At 30.6% G+C, this 24860-nt stretch overlaps 2 protein-coding genes across 6 annotated transcripts; one reads left to right on the forward strand and one right to left on the reverse strand.

Annotated features, from left to right (window-relative positions):
• Positions 1 to 2890: 2890 nt before the first annotated feature.
• LOC133696284 (uncharacterized) lies at positions 2891 to 9826 on the reverse strand. Of its 4 annotated transcripts, none has more exons than XM_062118461.1 (9): positions 9630 to 9826; positions 9355 to 9501; positions 9161 to 9258; positions 8581 to 8653; positions 8433 to 8493; positions 8258 to 8343; positions 8056 to 8145; positions 7514 to 7583; positions 2891 to 4650 (listed from the first exon to the last, which is right to left on the reverse strand). In XM_062118461.1, exons 1-8 carry the CDS (start codon positions 9726 to 9728, stop codon positions 7521 to 7523), a joined length of 717 nt encoding a protein of 238 aa, XP_061974445.1. In that variant the 5' UTR covers positions 9729 to 9826; the 3' UTR covers positions 2891 to 4650; positions 7514 to 7520. The 4 variants fall into 4 exon arrangements, with proteins under 4 accessions (XP_061974445.1, XP_061974436.1, XP_061974428.1 ...); XM_062118452.1 differs by lacking the exon at positions 2891 to 4650 and adding an exon at positions 6519 to 6807; XM_062118444.1 differs by lacking the exon at positions 2891 to 4650 and adding an exon at positions 7061 to 7295.
• A 12262-nt stretch (positions 9827 to 22088) lies between these two features.
• On the forward strand, positions 22089 to 24138 carry LOC133698675 (non-specific lipid transfer protein GPI-anchored 7). Of its 2 annotated transcripts, none has more exons than XM_062121704.1 (3): positions 22089 to 22586; positions 22922 to 22948; positions 23838 to 24138. In XM_062121704.1, the coding sequence occupies exons 1-3, from the start codon at positions 22265 to 22267 to the stop codon at positions 23933 to 23935; spliced, it is 447 nt and encodes a 148-aa protein (XP_061977688.1). In that variant the 5' UTR covers positions 22089 to 22264; the 3' UTR covers positions 23936 to 24138. The 2 variants fall into 2 exon arrangements, with proteins under 2 accessions (XP_061977688.1, XP_061977679.1); XM_062121695.1 differs by having other exon boundaries at positions 22092 to 22586; positions 23835 to 24138.
• The last annotated feature ends 722 nt before the right edge of the window (positions 24139 to 24860 follow it).

Genomic DNA, 24860 nt, shown 5'->3' on the forward strand with positions numbered 1-24860 from the left:
CTGTAATCATATCTCTCTAAATTTTCAGGTCAGGGTAGTTTTCTAGCCCTTGGTCACAGCCAGAAATTCCCAGCCAGAATTATCGTCTCCGATGAAAACCCTATCGCAACGCCAACCATGAATAAAAGACCAAAAGTTCCTGAACCAACCAAACTGTGTATAGAAACTTATCACTTCTCATAAAAAGAAAAAGGAAAAAGAAAAAGAAAAGGACAAGTATTATATCATCATCCGATTGCTACTCTTAATCAAATCATGCAACGCTGTACTACGTGGTTTGTTTTTACAATTTAAAAGTATTTTAAAAAATTTATATTTTTTTATTTTAAATTTATATTTTTTTATGTTTTTAAATTATTTTAATGCGCTAATATCAAAAATAATTTTTAAAAAATAAAAACAATATTATTTTAATATATTTTTAAATAAAAAACATTTTAAAAAACTACACAATCAAACTTTTGAAAACAGTAACCGTCACAACCTCCGTCTTTTTCAGGGATTATGAAATTAAAATTTGAACCGGGTAAGGTGTTACCTGAGGCCAGAAAAATGCAGATATCAAGTAAGAAGAAACATCAAAGATATTGTGAAATGTGTGATAAAATTGCCAATTATAATCTATAGATGATTGATTGATTGATTGATTGATTGATTGATTGATTGGGAGGGTGGTTGGGTGGGCCTTAGTTTGTTGGCTCGAAACCAATGATGAAATGCTTCGTTTATAAATCAGGGTAATTTTACTTTGTCTTCTTCTAAGACAAAATGGATTGCATTGTTCATTAACGTCAAGGTGTTACTGCAAATATGCCTGCTAATTTGGCAATTGGGACTCTATATTTTGCAATTCGGTAGAAAACCCTCACGGTTCTGCAAAGAAAAACAAAGACACTAGCTACGGATGGTGCTGAACGTGATCAGGCAGCAAAACACTTTGAATCCGAGGGGAAAATGGGGGAAGACACTGACACTGTAGAAGCCATTACGTTGGTTATGTATAGGAGAAATTTAACATGAAAAGGTCAGTCCAGCTAGCTCTTGCAATACCACTGATATTGCAATACCACTGACACTGACTGCCTAATGTCTTTTCTGTCAGAAGATACATGCAGCTAGCTCTGCTACCTACTTCCCAATTCCGATTTGTGTGAGCTGCGGAAAACTCAAGCCACGAGGCATTTAAAATCTAACATGTATCGAACCCAATCCTGGTTTCTCGACAAAATACCTTGTTCAAATCGAGTTTTTAATCAAATGTAACCATATATTTAATAACCTGCATAAAATTTTAATATTGAAAGCAATCTAGGTTCGGCGGCCCCATAGCTACGTGTTAACATACTTTTATTCCTTTTTCTTTCTACATCATGAAACTATGATGAAACTAAACGTCTCTTCACTACGTGGGACCGTAATAGTTACTCTCCTTAATTTAACTTCCCATTAGCTCCATATGGCGCACACCTGGTTCTTGCCCATTCCATTTTCCTCTCCCTCCCTCTGCCTGGGCAGTTGAGCCTCGCGTGATCATACATCGCTTTGTGGGGACAGGGAAACCTCTTTTCTTATCGTGTGCCAGCTTTCATGGAGATTGATTTTGGCTTCCCACAATTCTGAGATAAATATAATAGACCCAACCTCATGGTCTAATGTGAAGTCTCCATCCCTCCTCAACAGTAGCTAAATATATCAAATTTTAGAATTGTTTTCTAGAAAATATCAATTCGAGTTTTATAAATTTTAGAGTTTTTAGAAGTTTACATGATCGTTAACTTTAAGGTCTGTGAGATTAGTTGAGGTACACGTAAGCTAACTCGGATATTCATATTAATAATAATAAAAAAGGAATTTATTGCAGGAAATCGTAAAGATTCCAGAGTTTAAAATGCTTTATACTACTTAAAAGTCTCAGCAAATTTGAAAACATCAAGAGAATAAGCTTATGTAACTTTGGGGTAATAGATTTTGTACAAATTTGAATATGTCTAATAATTATTTCTATTCAAAAACTTAAATTTTAAATAAAATTTTTAAATTTAAATTTATATTATTCTCTAATATATCTTTTTAAATAAAAGTTATTTGAACTTGAAACTTGTAAAAGTTCACACTATTTTATATTTAATTTTTATTAAGTAAAATGGAATGATAGTTGTAATCACTTAATCATTAAAACTTTAATATCTTACTAAAAAATTATTTCAACTCAAAAATTTAAATACATAGATAAAACATCTAAAATTTTAAATTATAATTTATATTATTCTGAATAAGTCTTTGTATGTTGGTCTTCAGCATCATTACCGTAATTGAGGACTTCACTAGAACAGAGGGGCATGGCTATACCCTCCTTTACCATCGTCACCTGCAGTGCACTGCGACTAGCAGAATATTTTAGACAATCGTCAGATCATTCATATAAAATTTGCATGGATAACTTAGGAAGATAAGCACTACAGAAAGATGTGTCCTGCTTTTAACGCTTTAGATTGCATTCAGTGATGTGAAAAATCAACCAGAACCGGATTTGGTCGCCTTCTGGCAAGATAAATCCAAAGTTGTCAAAAGTAAACTAGTATTACTTATAATCAAATCAGTAATCATGCTTTAGCTTTAACTTTGTTTTGTTTATCTTGACCACGGCTTATGGTCGGACTGTAGCCTCGCTCTCATCGTGCATAACCATAAAGTCGGTCACTTCTTGTTTTGTTATCGTACTATCATCAATAAAGCGCCCCCCCCCCAAAAAAAAAAAAATACAACAACAAAAAAGAGGGGGGTGGGGTTGTGGAAAGATACCACGGGTTATTTTTTAAAAAATACAAAAAAATTAAAATTTAAAATTGTTATATCCAAGAACCTTAGGTTTAGCTGCAAAACTTGACCCAAGAGTAATATTTATAATATTATTAATAATATTAAACTTGCATAACCCAAGTTTAAGTAGATCTGACTGCAACACCAAACCAAAAAGCCTTGGATGTGGGTCTAGCTGCAAGATCATGTCATAAAAGTGTGATGATTAAATAGAAAAAAAAATTTAATATTACAGAATGAAATTAAACAAAAAAAATCAATTAAAAAGAAAAAAACAATAAAACCCAGCACTATTCCAATGAATAGTGCTTTGTAAGGAAGGGTATAGTAAAGTGTCCTCATGAGATCACAATAATCTAATGAAAAGTAAAAAAAATAAATTATAAAATTGAATTCTTAATCAAATCGATATTAAAATATGAAATTGGAAGAAAAAAATAGCTTAAGAAAAAATAATTCTGAATCAACTGGTTTAACTCGTCAAATCAGGTTAACCCATCAAACCTGGAATTCATGTCATAAAAGTGATAATTAAATAGAAAATAATTTAATATTAACAAACTAAATTAATCATAACAAAGATTAATTAAAAAGAAAAAAGCAAAAAAAAAACCTAAAACTAATAATATTTTTTTCAAATTTATTAATTATTATATAAGCAATATTCATTATAATAAAAATAATAATATTAAACTTGCATTACTCAAGTTTAAGTGGATCTGGCTGCAATGCCACGTTCAAGAGCCTTGGATTTGACTGCAACACTAGAGCCAAGAACCTTGGATGTGAGCCTAGTTGTAATGTCGTTTCTTGAAAGTGTGATAACAAAATAAAAAAAATTAATATTAAAGAATAAAATTAAATAAAAAAAAAGTTATTTGAAAAGAAAAAAAAACAAAACAAAGCACTATTCCAACGAATAGTGCTTTGCGAGAAGAGGTACAATAAAATCCCTTCATGAGATTATGATAATCTAATGAAAATTAAACATAACAAATCATGAAATTTAATTCTCAATCAAATGATATTAAAAGATAAAATTAGAAGAAAAAAATTAATTAAGAAAAAGAAAAAAAATATGAATCAACTAGGTTTACCCGTCAAATCAGATTAATCCGTCAAACCTGGGATTCGTGTCACGAGAGTGTGATAACTAAATAGAAAAGAATTTAACATTAACAAACTAAATTAAACAAAAAAAATATTAATTAAAAAGAAAAAAACAAAAAAAAAACCTATAATTAAAAGGCATCTACCTTTCACTATGGATTTGCACAGTGCAATCCACAGTGAAAGGTTGATCTCTTTTAGTTATAATTACAATATTAAAAGATAAAATTGGAAGGAAAAAACTCATGAAGAAAAAGAAAAAAAATCTAAATCAAATGGGTTAACCCGCTAAATCAAGTAAATACGTCAAACCCAAGATTCATGTCATGAGAGTGCGATAACTAAATAAAAAAAATTTAATATTAATGAACTAAATTAAACAAAAAAATATTAATTAAAAATAAAAAACAAAGAAAAAAACATATAGGAAGAAAAAAAACTAATGAAGAAAAAGAAAAAAAATCTGAATTAATTGGGTTAACCTATCAAACCATGTTAACTCGTCAAACCTGAGATCCATGTCATGAAAGTCTGATAACTAAATGAAAAAAATATTTAATATTAATAAACTAAATTAAACAAAAAAATTAATTAAAAAACAAAAGGCATGAGTCTTTTCACTGGGAACAATGCTGCCACAAGAAACTCTACACGACGGGGCGATCTGGAACGGCTTCCTCCCCTCTTCACTTTCCTGCCGGCGGTGAGGACCACCATTACCTGTAACAAAAGAAAAACACACAAGCAATAGATTTTAGTTTTTAGATTTGTTCACAGATCCCTATTCTCTTTTCCTCCTGGTTTGTTTTTTCTTCTACTGATGACTGATCTGGTCGCTGCTGTCGTCCGTGGCTGTTGAAGTTGCGGTGGAGATGGGAGGTAGTTGCCCGGTCGGCGAGTTCAGTTGGAGGAAGGTGAGCAGTGGCTGGTTTTTGTGGGCGCCTCCGTATGGGGGCTGTTGATGGAGAGTCTGATTCGAGTCTTGGCAAGCTGATCGGTGACGGGGAAGAAAGAGGAACGGTCGAGAGAGGGGAGGAGAGAATGGGGGCTGAGAGAGGCAGAAGGGGAAGGAAGGTGGCAGTTGTTTGGCTTTTGGTGGAGGAGATCGGGGGAACAAAAAAGGAGGCAAAAGTGAGATGAAAGACAGAGAAATGGGAGCTAAACAAAGAAAAAAGGTGAAGGAGAATGGGGGCTCTCTTTGGCTTTTTGTCAAGAGGAAAGGGAAATGAGGGGGTTGTCTAGGCCGGTTGTGTGGGTATGGTCGATTGGCTGAGGGAACGACTGAGAGGGAAAGATTTGCGGGAATGAGGCTGCTTCGGGTGCAAGGGAGAAGACAAAGAGCTAAAATGGCAGGGGGTCTTTGGCTCTGTTCTAGGAGAGCAACAACTAAAGACCCCGGGGGACGGCGGTTTTGTTTCCAAAAAAACCAATCAACTTCTAGGAGCTGCGACTCCTTTTTGTTTCGGGAGCTACGGCCGCTGCCTTAGAGTGGGAGCTGGTAGGGTTAGGTTGTTTAGGGTTTTTTTGTGTTGCCCCTCAAATTTTGGTACAAGATTGCCTCCCTCTTCTTTTTGTGTGTGTTGAGGGCTACTATTTATAGGCAAAATATTGTTTGGTCCCTCAACTTCTTTCTCTTTTTGTAAATTTAATTTTTTTGTATTTTTTTTTAAAACGAGCAATATCAATGTCGACTCAATGAGAAAAATCAATGATTTTAAAAATAACACGTGAAAAGTCGAACACCTTCAAAAAACTTTTGAAAAATTAAATTCTTTTGAGACGATGCTGAAAATACTAAAAACGATACAAATATATTAAAAAACATATTTTTTTGAATTTTCGTTGTTTTTCACTATTTTTTGATTTTTCAAAAAAATTATCAAATAAGTTTTCAAAAATTGAATAACAACACTAATGAAGATATTAATCTCTCTTGTGCGTGTCTATGTTGCCTTGCCTCCTAAAATGAACAAAGTATATATGGTAACATGTTCTATTTAATCAATGAGGCTCTAGTTCGACTGGTGGCAACAATCCCCCTTTGAGGAGGGGTTGCGGGTTTAACTCTCCAAAGGGAAATAAACCTCAATTCCAAAGCACCAAAAGAAAACTAACAAATCAACCTCAATTCTCCAGATGACATGGGAACTTGGATTAAGGGCTTTGCAATGAATACCGGAATGCGCTCCTCGGTTAAAGCAAAGTTATGGACAGTGATAACTGGATTGGAGCTCGCTTGGTTACTGGGGTTGAAGAAAGTAATCTTGGAGTCAGATTTTGCTATTGTGGTTGTGCTTATTACAAAGGAGATAGTAAAGATAGACATGAATTATAGCATGATCATGAAGGCTATGAGTTTGTTTGCTAGGGAGTGGAAAGTCCAGATAGTTATAATTATAGTGAAGCCAATGCAGCTGCAAATTGGCTAGCAAACCATGAGCTCAATAAGAACACCATATATAGAAGTTCTTGTGTTGTTAGTGATTCTCCTCTGGGTTTTTTTCTGATCTTATATCATGATCTTATTGAATCTATCGTTCCTCGTTTAATTTAGTTGGACAGTACACGCAGATTTTTTTAAGAAAAGAAAAAAAAACATCTATTTGATTGATCTCATGTGGGACCAAAACACAATAAAAGCAAGATTTGGCAAAAAGAGCCAGAATGTGAAAAGGAGCGAGTTAAGGAGGAAACTTGAAAAAAAAAAAAAAACCAAACGTAAACCAGCAAAAACATAGGTTCACCCACAGAGATCCTTATTTTATGTGTCTTCCACTCCACATCACCCAATAGCAGCCATAAGCAACGTGCTAATCCCAATGTGTTGGCTCATTTCACTGACGAAAACACCTTAGTCCTGTGCAAATCGTTCGAGGCCTGCACTAATCTTTGACAATTATCATTTGTATGGATAGTCCAGTATATTTTTTAATCCTCATCCTTTTAGAGAGGCCAGTAGCAAACCAGTCTTCACTCTTCACAACTCGCATACACCTGCGTGGAAGTGAGATGTCTAGAAAATTGTTGTCGCTTCTAGGTGTACCGAAGCAAGGCTTCATCCTTTTCCACAATCAGAATTATTTCACTAGATAACCTCTACTGTAACTATTCAGCCCGTAATGGAGACAAGTAAGGTCCAAAACATACTGTATTGCATAGAACTTAATTTATTATAAGTGCTTATAATGATATACATTTTCATAAGACTATATTACTCGAACAACATTTGGCTTCAATACAATGAAGGAAACTTTTATGATGTTTAGAAGGAATGTGATTGAGATACAGTTCACATGTTATGGTGTTTTGGACAAGAAATGTAGCCCTTGCAAAGCACACCAACCTCATGTTATTGAAGCTTTTAGCTGTGTAAGAATTCCATTTTCAGTACCGTTTCAGTCTGGTGTAAGGAACTCCAAGTTTATGTAAAAAGTTTTAATCAAAGCAGAACTTTATACATTCAATCAATTGCTTTCATTTAATACAAGATTGATATAGCTAATACTCATAAGCCAAATACATTTTCAAGCTAAATCCATTAAAACAAAATGCATCATAGTTGAAAGGTACCATTATTCATCACCTTCGTGCTAAACTGTCATGTACTTGAGAACAGCTGCACGCAGCTTTTCCATGAAAGCTGCTGCTTCTTTCTGCACAATACGAATCATTTAAGAGTTCAATCTAACTAGCAAATCATTAATCATTAATCATTAAGTTTAGGACTTTTGTTCCTTTTCCTTCTTAAAAGGAAAAGTTGAAGGGAAATGTTTATAAATGTTGACTGAGTGGATATACTGATAGAAATTTTATTCGAAAAACATGCAAGCAGTGTTACAAAATGGAGAGTAAGACACACACTCTTTTAGAATGTCAGTTTTATAAAGAAACCCCTAGAGGGCACCTAAAGTGGAAACGCATTTATAAATTCATAATTTTTCTCGTATGTTTGGTCATAGTAGCTCTTAGAAGAAATCTGCTCCAATATATCCCCCGTCCTATATGCTGATTGTGGTGCCACATTCATATCAATATGATTTTTTTGTGTTCCTCGACCCCAAAGGCAACACTGAAAAGAGAGATTGCAAAACAGGTTGAGAAGAAAATTTAGTCTCCAGCTCTTACCTGTTTACCTTGGTTGGCGCTTGCTATGTTTTCATCAAGAAGCGTTAACAATGATCTGTTAAGTTCATTCTGCTCAACCATTTCCAGCAACTGGCATGGAAACCAGAGATGCAAAATCAACCTAATTAACATAATTAACAAGGCAAAAGAATAGTAAAATATTTGAATTAAAAGATTGATGAGTGAAAAGGGTAGTGCATACAGTGGCTTTTACATCCTTTGATGTCAACATTTTTGTCAGGCTTTTCTTTGCTTTTACAAGTTCACCTTGCATTTTATCGTAGGCTTCTATAACAGGACGAGGGACACAGTTCCATCAGTTTCCAGTAAGCTGGAAAAAGTCAATTCTTCTAAGCAAGTTTGCAGAGACTACAAACCTATTCCTTCCTTCAGAGCTTTCTGTAGTGCTTCCAACTCAATCAATCTGTCTTCCATCTCCTACAACAATCACCAACATTTCCATAAATAGGTTTGATATGGTTATGGAAAAGGGGTTCAACTTTCACGTATAACTCTTGAGTGAACCTCAGTTTTTGAAACAGCAAAACGAAGCTGCCCCAGTTCAAATTGTAGCTGCGAGAAAAATTCCTGGTTCAATCTGCAAATTCCACAGCCATTGTTTAAAGGCAAGATTTGAGGTCAGTAAATAAAAATAAAATCCCATTCTTATGCTATAATGAGTATGACCCTAAAGTGGAACTTCTCATGATGCATAGTACTTAGCATTCTTCCTTTACTCTGTGCAAGAGAGTGAATTGGGACAACTAAAAGGCAGCTACGAGCTATCATAGCAATGAAGCAATCGATGGAAAAGAAGGACAATTCAAGAAAAAGCTATTTCCTCCTTCAGAACTGGAGTTCGAAACTACTTTGCTTACATTGGGAACGTAATACTTGAGAAAGTCCATATCAAAATAGGGCGGGATCATATCATTGGTTTTTTTAAAAAAAAAATATAAGTGTCAAGAAAAATAGCTTAGCCACCGGAGAACAATTTCATTGGAAGAGGCGAAATCTCAAACATATTGCCTATAGTAACAACTCACAACATTATCCGTAAAATAAATAAATTGTGCATCAGAGCTTAAAAATTGAAAGGACTAACCGTTGCCTCAGTCTAGCAATCTCAAACTCAATCTCTTGAGCTTCAGTATCAAGAAAGTACTCTATCAGCTTTTCTGAAGTGTCCGGTATCACCCTAGACTAATCCAACGTCCACAAACACCACAAAAATCACAAAATACAAAATAATAATAACGAATATTTACAATAAAAACGATTAATTAACTGAATTATTACTTGGCGAAGAGCGTGGCGACGCTGTTTTTCTTCACGGGCTTGCTGCTCAATTGCCTCGCGAAACTCTGCGTCTTTCTCGAGCCTTCTATTGATCTCCCGTCGAGCCAAATGGCCTGTTTGTGGTGGCCCATATAGCCCCTCTGGGTCCTTCCTTCGCATAAAATCAAACAAAAACAGAAAATATAAAGGGATTATTGAAAGCGGAAAGGTTTATAAACAAATTGGAGATGAGATTGAGGCATTGAATTGAAAAAGGAAATGAGAAGTTGAGATACCCATTTAACGCAGGAGATTCTGCAGGGTTTGTGATTGGTTCTTGTGACTGGTCTTGTACGGACAGTCATGCTGAAGCCGCCGAGTGTAAGAGAGGCCATTTGATGATGGCCGTTTCAAAAAGCTCCGTGACTGCAAGTGAAGAAGCTCTTGTGTTTTCAACGGTTTTGTGTTATCTTGTGATGTTATCTATCTGATTTGCTTTTTGTCGTGTAACTTTATCTGTTGACGATGGCGGGAATTACAACCGTTAGATGTGATGTTGCGTCATCATTGCCAATTGTTTGATGAGGGGAAAACCATGGATGCCCCCTCCCCTTCCCCACACTGGAATGGGCCTGGTTTGTTAAATTAATACGAGGAGTTTCAAGTCCAGCCCAACTTAAAGGCCCTACAATCTGGCCAGTTATACCCCTTTCAAATACACTGTTTCACATTCACCGGAACAACGTAATGGTAGATTCGCGCCTCACACCAAAAAAAAACTTAATTCTTGTCATTGGGAGTATTAATATCTATTCACATGGTATATTAGTTATTATTAAATTAATTAAAAATAAATAATTTTTTTTATTTTAATTATACAACGAAACAAGTAAAATACCGTTGGAATCAAAAAATTTAAAATTAGATCCAAGAGGCAATTTTGCATTTTCATAGTAATTTTTATATAATTATCATATCATATGAGGAGAAATTTAATCTTTATTAAAAATAAAAAAATAGATTTATATGCAAATATTTTATCGCATATCACATGCTGCTTTTTGAATTTTTTTTTATTTAATAATATAATGTTAAAAATGGATTTTTATAAAAAATAATGATTTAAATTATGTATAAAAATATAATTTTTATTCTAAATTCTATCTTTCTTATTCATGTATTTTTCTTAAAAACAATATATCGTTTTTTAGTTATGTAGTTCATTGTATACAAGCTAAAGGCAATTAATAAAAAAAATATCCCCAAAAATGATGATGATTTGAAATAAGGAGAAAAATGCATATCTTTGATCAAAACTCTTTTTCCTTATTTATGTTTTTCTTTTCCTTTTCCTTTTCCTTTTCCTTTTCCTTTCTTTTTCTTTTTCTTTTTTCTTAACAAGAAATATATCTTTTTTCTTATCACAAGTATTATTTTTGAAATGAAAGCTAATCATGATCTTAAAACAAAGTTTTAATAAAGTAACAAAAAACCATTAATTGATAATTTTGACATGGATATATTAATAAATATAAAAAAATTCAAGAAAAATTATATAAGACTTTTACAATAAAAATAATAAAATAGATATTCCGTTCACATTGAATATTCATTAGTGAAAGTTTTAGAAAATCATGCATGTTGGGTTTAGATATAATTATTTAAAAAGTAATTGTCAATATTATCATAAATAATATTTGAAAATAATGGCATAATCATATAGTTATTTGATATCATTTAAATAAATTTATTTTAAAAAAATCTTATAATAAAATACAAGAAAAAAACAATCAAATAATTAAAAAAAAAACTGGAGTGTCATCATAAAAAAAAAGGGTCAAACATACCTAGACTAAAAGAATGGGTTTGTGAGCCTAGCCCACAAATTCAAATCTTGGCGCGTCTTGATCTAGAAGGACAAACTCACATACATGGATTTTTAAAAAAAATAATAATATGGATGTTCGAATCAGTTTACATGCATCTCAATTAATTTCATGGACCCTGAAGTTAACGATTATATAAGTCTCTAGTGCCCTTGAGGTTTGTGAGACTCAAACTGATGATCTTTAGAGAACAAACTCAGGATCTAACCAATTAAACTACATTCCACATGATTAATACATACATGGGTTTTAATTTATTGAAAAGTGGATAACATCTTGTCCATTTTATCTTTATTGTTTGAATGGAAAATGTGTCATTCTCTTGCAACTTATTTTAATTTACTTCGATAACCGAAAAATCAATTTTCAATTTTTTGGACAACAAAAAACCATATTTCAACCATTTTCACTCGATATATTAAAAGAAAAAAACATCCTACCTTTATAAAAACTCATTCATTAAAACAAAATACATTTTAATTGACTTAAAATTTCAAAATCATATCATTTTAAAAAAAAAATTTGCTCTACTTTTTCTAATATCATTAAAGATAAAAACCTCATCCATTAAATTTTTTTTTAAAAGTCGCAATTAGTGGAGGGTATAAGGGCTCCTTGTGTGAGAAAAATCCTCAAAGTTAAGTAAGTTAGAAAAAAAAAAAAACATCGTGGCGATACAAGAGCATCCACACTTTAATAGTCTTAATTTAGCTTTCTTTTATAGGAACATGTTGTATTGTATTCACGCACAACAAGAGAATGGATCATACTATTAGGATTAAAAAATTTAAAAAATGAACATGTTGTATTGTATTCATCTAAAATTTAAAAAATGTTTATCATTGTTAATTAATCTCTTCTATAGCCCAAAACAATCACCAGATTTTTACTGGAAAAAGAAGAAGAAGAAAAACCACTATAAAAAACGATAATAAATAGTTGATAAAAAACAATATAAATTTAAATACAAGATGCGATTTATAAATAAAAATAATGTAAGAATTAAGGGCAAGATAAATACAAGTCTTTGTAACAAGTTTTTTTTTTTAATTAAAGGCAAATAATAAAAATTGTTAATTCATTACCACATATATTTCAAATAGTATAATTGAATTGAATTTAATGGTTTAGTATTTTATTTTAGATATAAAAATTATAATATGTTATCAAATTAAATTCAATTTTATATGTGATTTGATTTCAAATATACTATAACATATCAAAACCAATTGTCTTAGATCTATCTCTTAGATCAAGTAAGAAATGTATGCTTCTTAACCATTTAGGTAGTGGTCCAGTGGTAAGAGTTTAGAACCAAGAAGTTTGCTCCCTCTATGGTCTCAGGTTCGAGTCATGTGGTTGCTCATATGATAGCTACTGGAGGCTTACATGGTCGTTAACTTCAGGGCCCGTGGGATTAATTGAGGTGCGCGCAACCTAACCCGGACACCCACGTTAAACTAAAAAAGAAATGTATGCTTCTTGTAATTTTCTTTCTCCTCCATTTGTGCTTCAAGAACTCTTATATACGAGGAAATTGCTATACATATTGGCCACTCCTTGCGGAAAGAAAAACTATGTCATTCATTGATTAAAACATCATAAATAGGACCTTTCATGTTGAAGTTATAAACTTTCATTGTTTCAAAGTTGTTGTGATTGTATCTTATTATTGTGAGGGGAATTAACTATTACACTTTTCATTAGCATGTTTACTTGGTTAATTTTTTTTAATTTTATTATTTAATATTAATTTTTTTTATCTCGGTATCATGACTTTGATTTTGAGTTAACATGTTAACTTGATTTGAAATTAGACTTCATAGTTTTTTCAATTTGCTTTTTATAAGGTTATTTCAGTCTCATTATCTAGAACATGGGTTTGGCGGATTGACTCCGGTCAATTTTTCTTGTCCTTACTTTTAATTGATTTTTTTATTATTACTTTCATTCTTAAACATTGAGTTGATTGAAAATTAAGCTTATAATTTGTTTTGATTTTCTTTCTATAAGGTTATTCTAGTCACATAACCCAAGTTACGAGTTTGACAAGTTAACCTAAGTTGATTTAAGTTGCTTTTTTCTAGGTTTTTTTTAATTGATTTTTTTTCAATTTCAATCTTCAACATTAGGTTGATCAAAAATTCATGAGTTTCATAATTTTTTTCGATTTGCTTTCTATGAGGTTATACTGATCTTATGATTCAGTAACGGATTTGGCAAATTAATCTAGGTTTACCTGGGTTGATCTAATATGTTTTAATCTTAATATTTAAAAAAAATATTTTGAAATTTATTTTTAGTCAAACTATATTTTTAACTGTTGTTTAGATTGTTTTTGGACTTATAAAGTTAATCGGGTCGCATTAGGTTAACTCTCACTTAATTTCAATTTAATCTTTTTTTTCTACTAGAAATTACATTAGCAATATCTAAATTTTTTTTTTTATATTAAAAAAAATAATCTTTCACGCGGTATAGTTGAAGCAAATAATCTAATTGGAAAGTATAAACTATTTAGAAGTGGGGGTTAACAGTAAAGATGCAATGTCAAATGAGGAAGTTTTAGACATATTCTTCTATACCCCAGGTAGAGGAATTTATTTTCGATTCGATTCGATTTTTATCAAAAAAAGTAATCAAACTGAATTTAAAAAAAAACCGAAACCAAACCGAAACCGGTTCAAACCGACCGGTTTCGGTTTGGTTCGGTTTTTTAGAGCAAAAACCGATTCAATCCGGTTTGGCTCGGTTTTTTCAGTTTGGCTCAGTTTTTCAGTTTTATCCAGTTTTTTTCGGTTCGAGTTCGGTTAGGTTTTTTCGGTTCCAGACTTAAGAAACCAAAACCGAACCGGTCAGTTTTTTTAAAATTTTAATCGGTTTAATCAGGTTTTTTTCACGGTTCGGTTTTTTCGGTTATTTTTTTTCTGGTTTTCTCGGTTTAATCGATTTTTTGGTTTTTTTGAACACCTCTACACCAGGAAAGGATGAGACCAAAAAAACAAAAGGCAAAATAAAAGGAAGAAGCAGGAATTCAGTCTTTTGACATGTGTCCCGTAACACAAAAATTCTTTAAAGTATTATTATTATTATTTTAACTGTGGGTATCCAGGCTAGTTTATGCACACCTCAATTAATATCCCAAGATTCTAAAATTAATAATTAAATAAGTCGCGAGTAATTCTGAGGTTTATAAAATTTAAATTTTTAATTTTTAAAAAACAAATATATTACCTCATCCATTGAATTATTGTCAAAATATTTACTGTTATTAGCAGGACTAATCTCGATTCTTGCATTTCGTTACGGCCGAACGATTTATTTAAATAAAAAATAAAAAATAAAAAATAAAAATATTTAATAAAACTTGAGAGGAGCATTTATAATTAGTGTTTTCATGACCAAGGTCCGCCGAACCAAGAAGTGGAAAAGTCTCCATGTGATGTGAATGGCCGGTGGCTGTTGTTTTGAATTATGGCTCTTTTCCTTGCTGACATTGGGAAATCCACCCACCCTCCACCACACGTGGCTTTACTTGCTTTATGAAAGGGAACGGGTTTTCTTTGAGGTTTCTTAATGACCAAACATCTGAACTACTACAACGCTTTTCTTAATCGCTGTTACGTCAAAAATCGTACCAACCTCATGACAAGATTATTAGCTCCGATACTTTTTCTTTCTTCTGATAATTAATCAGTTAATTACTTTCTTGACCTGGTGTCCGCAAAATCCCCCGCCCCCCAGAAAAAAAATTCTTATTTACCCCAAGCTAAAATAAAAAAAAATTAAACTGTTGGGCAAGTATACCTTTATATTTTTTACAAGATTATAAAAGGATCTTTTTACCCTTACATTCGGGAAAAAATAAAAAAAGAATCTAGTTGTAATTTCATTTTTTTACATTGTTTTTTTTTTTCAAATTCTAAAATCACGGGAGGTGTTTTGGACTCTTCTCTCTCATTAATTAATTTTTAAATTAAAGAACAGTTGGCACGTGGAATATATCTATGACCTTATGGCAGCAAGAACGGTGTATTCTTGTAGCTAAATATGTTGTTTTTCCATGTCATCGTAAGCATCGTCTCACCTTCTTTTTCGTGGTGTAACACGTGGTGGTGGTCGATGGATGGATTTTTGACTGTGGCCGTTTTTTTTCCTTCCTACTTTTCTATCTCTCCTAACAAAAGTGCACATATGTTCTATTTTCTTTTATTTTCGTTTCTCAATTTTAGTCCTTAGTTTTTTATTGATTATTTTAGTCCTTATCCCTTTTGGAAAAGCTTTTTATATTTTTAATTTCATCATTGAATTACAATTTATCATGGATTATTGTTTTGGATTAGGTCCTTATTATTTTAATTTTTGATTTTTTTCTCTAACTCTTGTTTAAAAGTTTTGTTGTTTTAAATTTCACCTTCCAATCAAAGTTTATGTTATTTCTTTTTTAATTTAACCCTTATTCTTTTAATTTTTTTCTTTTTGTTAAAGTGTTTTTTCTTTTCAATTTAACACTCTAATGTTAATTTTTTATGCCATCTAATTTATTTTTTATTTTGATTCATAGACTTTTGATGCTCTCATTCTTTTAATTATAATTTTTTGTGTTATATATTTTTTCTCTTGTTTCATCTTGTGACGTTTGATTTGTTGGAGATTGAGTTTCATGATTTTTTCAATTGTCATGCTTCCGATTTAATGACATGGATCACAAGTTTTAAAAGTTGGTATGGTTAGAGATTTCTTTTTTTCATTTGATTTTATGGTTTTATCATTATGCATTTTCTTTAAAAAAAAAATATTTTTGTGGTTATCTTTAATTTTTTTCTATCGGTTTATCCCAATACTTTTTTAATAGATTTTGTTTGAAAAAAATGTTTTGTTTTGTATTTAATTTTTCATGCTTTTTTTATGCCGATGATATTTTTTATAAAAAAATTATTATATTTAAATAAATTTCTGATATGTCCGACCTAGCATATTTTTTTTCTTTTATTTTATTCACTCAGTTTCATATGTGTTTCTATTTTTATTATCTTTTATTAATTTTAATAAAAAAAATTTAATTGGCACAAACGAATAAATATTTCATTTTGTGAGATTAAATATCTTGATGCATACCTATCTTTTACTTTTTCCAGTTTCTCTTTTAGTTGTTGTTAATAAAATTTTTTTGTTTATTTTCATTGATGATGATCAATTTATTTCATTAGATGCTTGGATAAGCTTTTCTATTTACACTTTAAAATTTTTATGTATAAACATATATCGAAACAACATGTCTAACCAGGTTTTTTTCTTAAAAAAAAGTACGGGCCCAACAAAACACAGGTCAGATATCTAGTAGTATATATGATCTACCGCGTAGTGTCGATAGGTTAAAAAAAATTTCAGAAAAAATTATATTTAGTCAACACAAGCACATTTTAAAGAAAATGAAAAAAACCAATATCGAATGGTAAAAACAAAAGGTAATAATAAAAAAATGATGACAACTCATGTTACAACAGATCAAATATTGAACGGTGAAATAAAAAAATTAATCATTAAAAAATAAAAAATAAAAGCAAAAGGAAAAGGTGCGAGCTCACCTGGGCTAACCTATAAAACTCATGGGTCAGGTCATGAGATTGGGATAACTATATAAAAAAAAAACAAAAAAAAACCATGAATCATATTTAAAAAATATCAATGTCGAGTAACAAGATTAAAAAAGAAAATAAGTAAAACATAATAATGTGAATCTGTAACCTGGACCATTTGATTGGAAGCTCCGAACCTAGAAAAACCTCGAAGTCTAAATTTCAATAAATCAAATGTCAAAAACTAAAATTGAAAAAAATCAATCATAAAAAAAGATTCAAAAGAAAAAATAACAATTAAAAAAATACGGATCAAATTTGAAAAACCAAATTGGAGGATGGATAATTTTGTGTTAAAGGGATAAATTAAAAAAAAAATCAATTTCACATAAGAATTAAAGAAGAAACCACGAAGAGAATGAAGATCAAATCTTAAAAAATTAGCAAATTTAAAATTTTAATTAAACAATGAAATTAAAAACAATTGAAAGTCTGCAAAAGAGGCAAGAAAAAAATAAAGAAAAAAAATCAAGACAAAATTTGAAAAATAAAAATTTAGATTGAAAGATGCAATTGAAAATAAAATAAAAGAACTTACAAAAAGGCTAAGGACACAAATTAAAAATTCAAAAGAATGAGGACTGATACTCAAATATTCCCAACCAAGAAGACTGCTATGAAATTTTCAATGTCAGACGTGAATTTCGAGGGAGGAGAGAGAGAGAAAAAATCTTCTACAATAATCTATCCATCACAACCCAACACACATCGCTTGTGGAGGAAAAGGACGCCGTAGGCAATCAACTAACATGATGAAATGAATTTTTCGACCACCTGACAATGCTTTATTCGTCACTAAAACTCCACAGAACCTTCCATATGCCTCCCCAGGCGGAGCACGCCTGACATGCTTGAATACTTAATAATTTTTTTAATTATTGCAAAGATCAATATTCCCTCTATCCATTTGATTATAATAGAAAAGATCTATATTAAAATACAAAAATACCCTTAAAAAAACTAAATTAATTATGAAAACAAGGGTAATTTAGTAAATTTAATGTGCTATGAATTTTTTATATTTTCTAATTATTGTAAAGACCAATTTACCTCTCCATCTATCCGATTATAACAAAAAAATTCTAGATGATTAAATAAAAATACCCCAAAAAACTTAATTAGTTTTGAGATCGAGAATTATTTAGTAAATTTGTTGTGAAATAAAATGTGAGATTTAAAAAAATTCCTTGGAAGCCAATTATAAGGGTTTTGTTTTTCTTTCAGGTGTAGTGAAGGTATTTTGTTGTTTTAAAATAAAAAAAAATCACATGAAAAATATCATTTTATCCTCGAATTTAGTTTTGTTGGAGGATAAAAATGTCAATCTAGTATTACAATTAACGTCAATAAACTTTATCCGGTGCTACACCATATTTATTTTTGGTATGTATAACATGAAAGTTCAGATGCATTTAGTTTTATTCGATCAATTTGAAAAACAAGACGTTAAAATCAACCCTTTTCGTTCTGAACATTAAAGTTTTAGCACCTGATTGTATTCTTCTCAGAATAGTTTGAGCACCAAAAAGGTCTTTTTAATTGTCAAAAACAAGAAAAACATTAGTCGGCTGCATTGGAGGCGAGAATTATGCATTAGATTGTTACTTTCTAGTTAAGAAATGGAACAAAAACTCTAAGTGTGAAACATACCAGGAGTTCCATAGCACGTGAATGTGACCTTCGCAGCTTCCTGCCATGTCGAGGGACTCCCGCTCGCTCGCTGTGCGTACCTAACACAGGTTTGCGTAGAGATTTCAATCGTTGACCGAACAAATACCTTTCAAACTTGACCTGCCTTCAAACCCGGAGGTCCATTCTTCAAATTGAAACAGTCAGCGAAGATCGCTTCCATTCTAGAGCTCAGCTGGCCCTTTGATGATATCATAGGCTTCCAGCGAGTCATTTTCCCGGCAATGCTAAAACGGACTCGCAAGTCTATTTTCAAATTTCAACAGGCCTTTTGTCCCTGTTCAGTCTCTGCTTCCATTTGAAATATGAACGTACGTGCCGTGATAATTTTCTACTTCAAATAATAATAACGAACAAACTTGTTGACTTCTACATGATTTCACACATGATCATTCACCTACTTAATTAAAAAAAGTTAAAAAATTCATGGTTTATTTATAATTTAATGAGTTTTTTTATATATAAAAAAGTTAAAATATAATAGTTAAAATATAACTATTAATAATAGTTAGAGGACAAATCTCAAATTAGTTGTAAGACTATTGTTACTTTCTCAAACAAGTAATTTCCCCTGGTGTTCTAAATTGCACCCTTTGTCTAAAATCATTGCAAATATTTAATAATAATGTCGAATTCTCTAAATATGGTTTTGATAGGACTGTGATCAGGGTTTATTGGATGTTAAAGATACTGGCGGTGTCTGGATAGTAGTAAAGGTTGTTATTTAAATATTTTTATATTTAAAAATGTATTAAAATAATATTTTATTTTTTAAAATTTATTTTTGATACTAGTATATCAAAACGATTCAAAAACACTCAAAGCTGACTATTCGATACTTAAATAAGTATTTTTTTTTAGATAAAAAAACTATGACGTTTTAGGAAAAACTCTAAAAATAAATATGCAATAGAGAATGAAAATTGAGAACCCGAAACTTAAAGGATTCATGGTCTATCTATAACCTAATGAGTTTTTTTTATGGAGAGGAGATGTTAAAGTTTAATTTTGCTCTGATAACATTTAACGAGGCAAAATATTCTTAACATATGAATTAATGAGAGATAAATACCCGTCACATGAACATTAATATGATTGGAATATGTAAAGAGGGTAGGATACAAACTATACCTAAGCATACGAGAACTGAGCTCTTCCTCTAAATTGGGCGGAAAATACTCTTCGGAAGTTGTGAAAAATTTAAAAATATCATATTATTTGCTGATTATATCAAATTTGATCTTCAAACTTTTGATTGCTATATATATATTTTGTTTTGAATATTTATTTTTCAATTTCATCTCTTAAAATTTAATTTTTATATTAACTTTGATCCTCATTTTATAATTGTTATTTGCTTTTTCCTTATCATTTTTTTATTGAAATTTTTTATATATCAAATTTGATCCTCATTCTTTTGATTGTTAATTATTTTATTTGAAATAATTTATGAAATTTTAATTATTATTATTTTAATTTCTTCATCTTTTATTTTTTTTATTTTTTAGATTTGATCTCTATTATTTTGATTATTATTTATTTTATCTGATATAATTTATGAAATTATATATTTTTTTTCAATTTCATTCCTATTCAACCTTTTAATTTGTAAGATTTGTTCCTCATTATTTTAATAAACTTGAAAAAAATAAAATATTAATAAGTTATTTTCCAGCTCATTTTTCATGATATAGCCAAACATTGGAAAATGTTTTCCAACTTATTTTCCATTACACTACTAAATATCAAAAAATAGTTTCCTGGAATTCACTTTCCCGGGAATTCACTTGAAAAAAAAATTTACTTTCCTGCAAACAAACGGGGTCTAAAAATAAAAGTAATAAAACCTTTTGCCATGTTATTCATCATGTACCGTTTATTTTTACGTTTTAAAAATATTAAATATTAAATATTTTTTTTTATTTTGAATTAATATTTTTTTGATGTTTTTAGATATTTTAATATGCTGATATCTAAAATAATTTTAAAAAAATAAAAAAAATATTATTTTAATATATTTTCAAACAAAAAATACTTTAAAAACAACCACAGAATCTCAAACACCCCTTCATTTCTAGAAATCCATAAACCTACGTCGTCCAACTCTAGAGTGCGACTCTATTTATTTTTACATTTCAAAAATACTTTTGAAAAAATTTAAATTTTTTTATTTGCTTCAAATTAATATATTTTTAATGTTTTTAGATTATTTTAATGCACTGATATCAAAAATAATTTATAAAAAATATTAAAAAATATTATTTTAATATATTTATAAATAAAAAACGCTTTAAAAAAACAACTTCTACACGGTCAAATACTTCAAATTTATTCTCACCCAACTACACTGTACATTCACTGGGTACGAGACGATAGAATAGGTTGCTTTAAATTGGGATTTGATTGTGGGGTCACTTAAAATTGTGAACAAAAGTATTCTTTTCCAAGAGAAAGATATTTTCAGAGCACCTTGCATTGAAACTAAATATTTTTTAAGCAATATTAAAAACACATTATTATGATGTATTTAATAGACGCAAATTGCATTGCAAACTGTGTTTTTTTTTTTTAATTTTTTATATGATAATATTAAGAATAATTTTTTTAAAAATAAAAAATTATTATTTTAATAATTTTTTAAATAAAAAAATACTTTGAAAAATAGCCACCACCACCCTCTTGAATACCCTTAAATAAATTTAATAATTTCTTAAATAATTTTGAATCCAAGATTTCAACGCGTCAAGCCAAGAAATAAAGATCTTTTTAACTATTAACTATTGGAACAACTTTTTAAAATTATTGTAAATAAAAGGGAAGACTAGGGTCGTTTGGTTTGACCAAATTATTTAAAATCTTTGAAAGTTTGGCTTGCTGGTTAAATATTATGTTATTTTTTCATTGGTATAATTCGACTATCACGTCAAGAAATTACATCTACTGGAATGATTATTGAAAGACTACTCTAACCTCCCTCTTCTTAAAATTTGATATCTTTTAAGAAGTAGAACTAAGAATTTGAATTAAAATTACTTCGGCCTAATACAGATGAGTTGTTCAAAAGCTGAGTTGTTCAAAAGCTGAGTTGTTCAAATCCATCGCACAGTTTGTTGGATAAGAGTGAATGAATTAATAAGGTAAGTTTATGCTTTGGTTGTTTTTTAAAATAATTTTTTTTTATTTTTTAAAATTTATTTTTGATATTAATATATTAAGATGATTAAAAATTATATAAAAAAATAAATTTAAAAATAAATTAAAGTAAAAAAACAAATAAACTTGAAGGTATGAGTTGCCTTGCCCATCATCTATTTTGAAGCTGATATGTTCCTGTACGTAAAACATTTCCTTGCACGATTTTGAAATCATGGAACTGTTTTACACGGAGAGAGTATACTTGGTCGCACCAAGAAAAATCAAAGAGGGTGAGGTGGTTCCAGGTTCTAGACTACATGTGTGTTAGGTACTGTAATGATGTATATTTTATTTAAAAATATATTAACATAATGTTTTTTGATATTAGTTACGTATTCCAGAAGAGCGTCGTGGTGTTGACGCCCATTGAGGTCATGTGGGTGTTTAATTTTCTCGCTCTTTCTTTTATCATTAATTTTCCCACTTTCTTTAACGACAAACAAACTATCCGAACGGCCGGCTATACATAGACCAAGGAATTAATCAGTTTCTCCTCACAGGCAGTCAAAAAGATACAAGGAAATGGCTTCTTCTCTCAAGATTTCTATTCTGGCGATGATGGTTGTAGCTTTTTTTTCAAGCGCGACAACCTTAACGAGAGCACAAGACCAATCTACTTCTTGTGCATCTAAGTTAGTACCATGTCAAGCCTACCTCAGCACCACAACCCAGCCACCAGACAGCTGCTGCAACTCCATCAAAGAAGCGGTTGCAAATGAGCTTCCTTGTCTTTGCAAACTCTATAACGACCCCAATTTGTTTCAGAGTTTGGGTATAAATGTCACTCAGGCTCTCCTGCTCAGCCAGAGATGCGGTGTCACCACTGATCTCACTAGTTGCAGCGGTATTGTGGATTCTGAGTTTTGATAGATTTTTTTACTGGTCTGATTCATGTTGTTTTTTTGTTAGGGTGGTTGATGGTTTTGAACCTTTGGGGTTCAAGAAATTGCAATTTGATTTAAAACTATGTTAATTTTGTTTCTGATAAACAGAAAATTAAAGATTGTAGATATTAATTCTCGTCTTTCAACTTATGGTCATTCAGACTTTCTTGATATTCTCACTTTTATTTTCACATCAAGGGGGCCGACTCCGATTTTTCTCGATTGTTATTTTTTTTTAATATACGTTCTTGAACATTAAACTAATTGTTTTCTTTTCCTTGCTTACTTTTTACAGCTCCAGCTCCAACGCCAACTGGTTCAGGTAAATATAATAATAATAATAATTATTTTTCTTGATACTATAAAAGTAAAAATTAGGTTTTACATCAATATCTGAGTATCATCATGTTCCGGGGATATCAGATTATGATATTCTGGTGGCAGGCTGTTTCTGATTCTTTACCAGTTAATTAATTAGAAAAGTCACTTCAAACTTCAAACTTTAGGCTGTTTTTGGTGAATTAATGTGTCATAATTGAATCCTTTAGGATATTCAATATTGTAAGGGTGAGTCGATACGATGATGCCCAGCGTGCTCTTTCGGTGAGCCACCAATTTCGCCTGTATTTTTAACTCAGTTCGAAATTACGTTTAAAATATCGTTTTATTTTATTTAATTATTTTTATATTGTTTTAATATAATGATATCAAGAATAATTTTTAAAAATTATTTTAATATATTTCTAAACAAAATATATTTTAAAAAATAATCTTTATTACATTTTCCAACAACTCTTTAATTTACACCTAATTTATAGCTACCAGACACACGTTTTCAGGGAGAACACCTCATATTTTGGCTCTATTTTGGCAGTCAATGATAGTTTATGAGGATGATAAAAAACAAAAAAGGGTAAAATATTCTTGAATGGCATATTGATGCACGTTAGAAGAATTATAGAATGACTTTGTTATATATAAACCATATTTGCTGCCTTGTTGATTGTATTCAACATGTTCGTTCCTTTTCCTCTCTAACCCTCTGTGAACACGCTTCCGAGAATATAATAGCGATGAACTGAAAAATTGGCAGCCTCAAGGATTGGTGGTCATTGCGCAGTAGTGGTTAAATCATTTCAATTCTGTGTAGGCTATAGTAGTTTTCCATCCAATTCATCTTCATTAATGCCTCTGTTTAACCTTTACAGCAGTTCCTGGAAACGATGGAAATAATGGTGGTAGCAGGATGCCATTGTCGACTGGACTTTCAGGCTTGCTCGTATTATTGGTCGCGTCTCTCCTGCATTAGGCGATCTGAATCTGTAATTTGTTATTTACAACCATCAGGATAGAATTACCAGCGTAAATAATGTCGAGAGCATTCATGTAATAGAGAGCCATATTTCCTCCATTCAGGGCTTTTTTGCGCATATCTTTCTCTGGATTGATATGAGCATTATCGTTATTGTATACTCCCTCTTAATAAATTCAGATTATGTGAGACTTCATTTATGATGCGTCTGAATGTTTCAAACGATAAATTCTATGTTTAATTTGATATTAAATATACCAGTTTTTAAATCAATTTTCCACCATTTTGCATACTCCTAGACCTTGTTTGAGAAGGCCCATCTTGATAGTTTTTGACTAATGGTATTTATGTTGAAGAAAAATTTCTAATTCCAAAATATAAGTGAATTCTATGTTTAATTTGATATTAAATATATCAATTAACAATATTTTTTAAATCAACTTTCCAACATTTTGTATACTCCTGACCTTGTTTGAGAAGGCGCATCTTAATAGTTTTTGAGTAATGATTAGTGGCGTTCAAAGACATTGCTTGTTTTGTTCATCGGCTTTTGGGCAGAAAAGCCTTCACTTCTTCGTCACTTTCAGGGAAATGATTTTCAAGGCCTATATTAATATTACCATTGAGTTTCAAATTATGAGGTTAAATAGTTGTTATTTTTAATTTTTTTTAATTTAAAAATATATTAAAATAATATTTATTTTTTAAATTTATTTTTAACATCAACACATTAAAACAATTCAAAAACATATAAAAAATAAATTAATTTAAAATAAAAAATAATTTTTTTAAAAATATAACATTTTAATTTAATTTGTTTATTAATTGATAATTAAATTAAATAACAATAACAGGTGGCTCTTTCACAAGGAAAATAAAAATAAGGAAATGGGTGCATTAAGAAATGGGCTTTGCCTATCTC

Source organism: Populus nigra, chromosome 1 (assembly GCF_951802175.1).
Source record: "Populus nigra chromosome 1, ddPopNigr1.1, whole genome shotgun sequence".
NCBI classification, from domain to species: domain Eukaryota; kingdom Viridiplantae; phylum Streptophyta; class Magnoliopsida; order Malpighiales; family Salicaceae; genus Populus; species Populus nigra.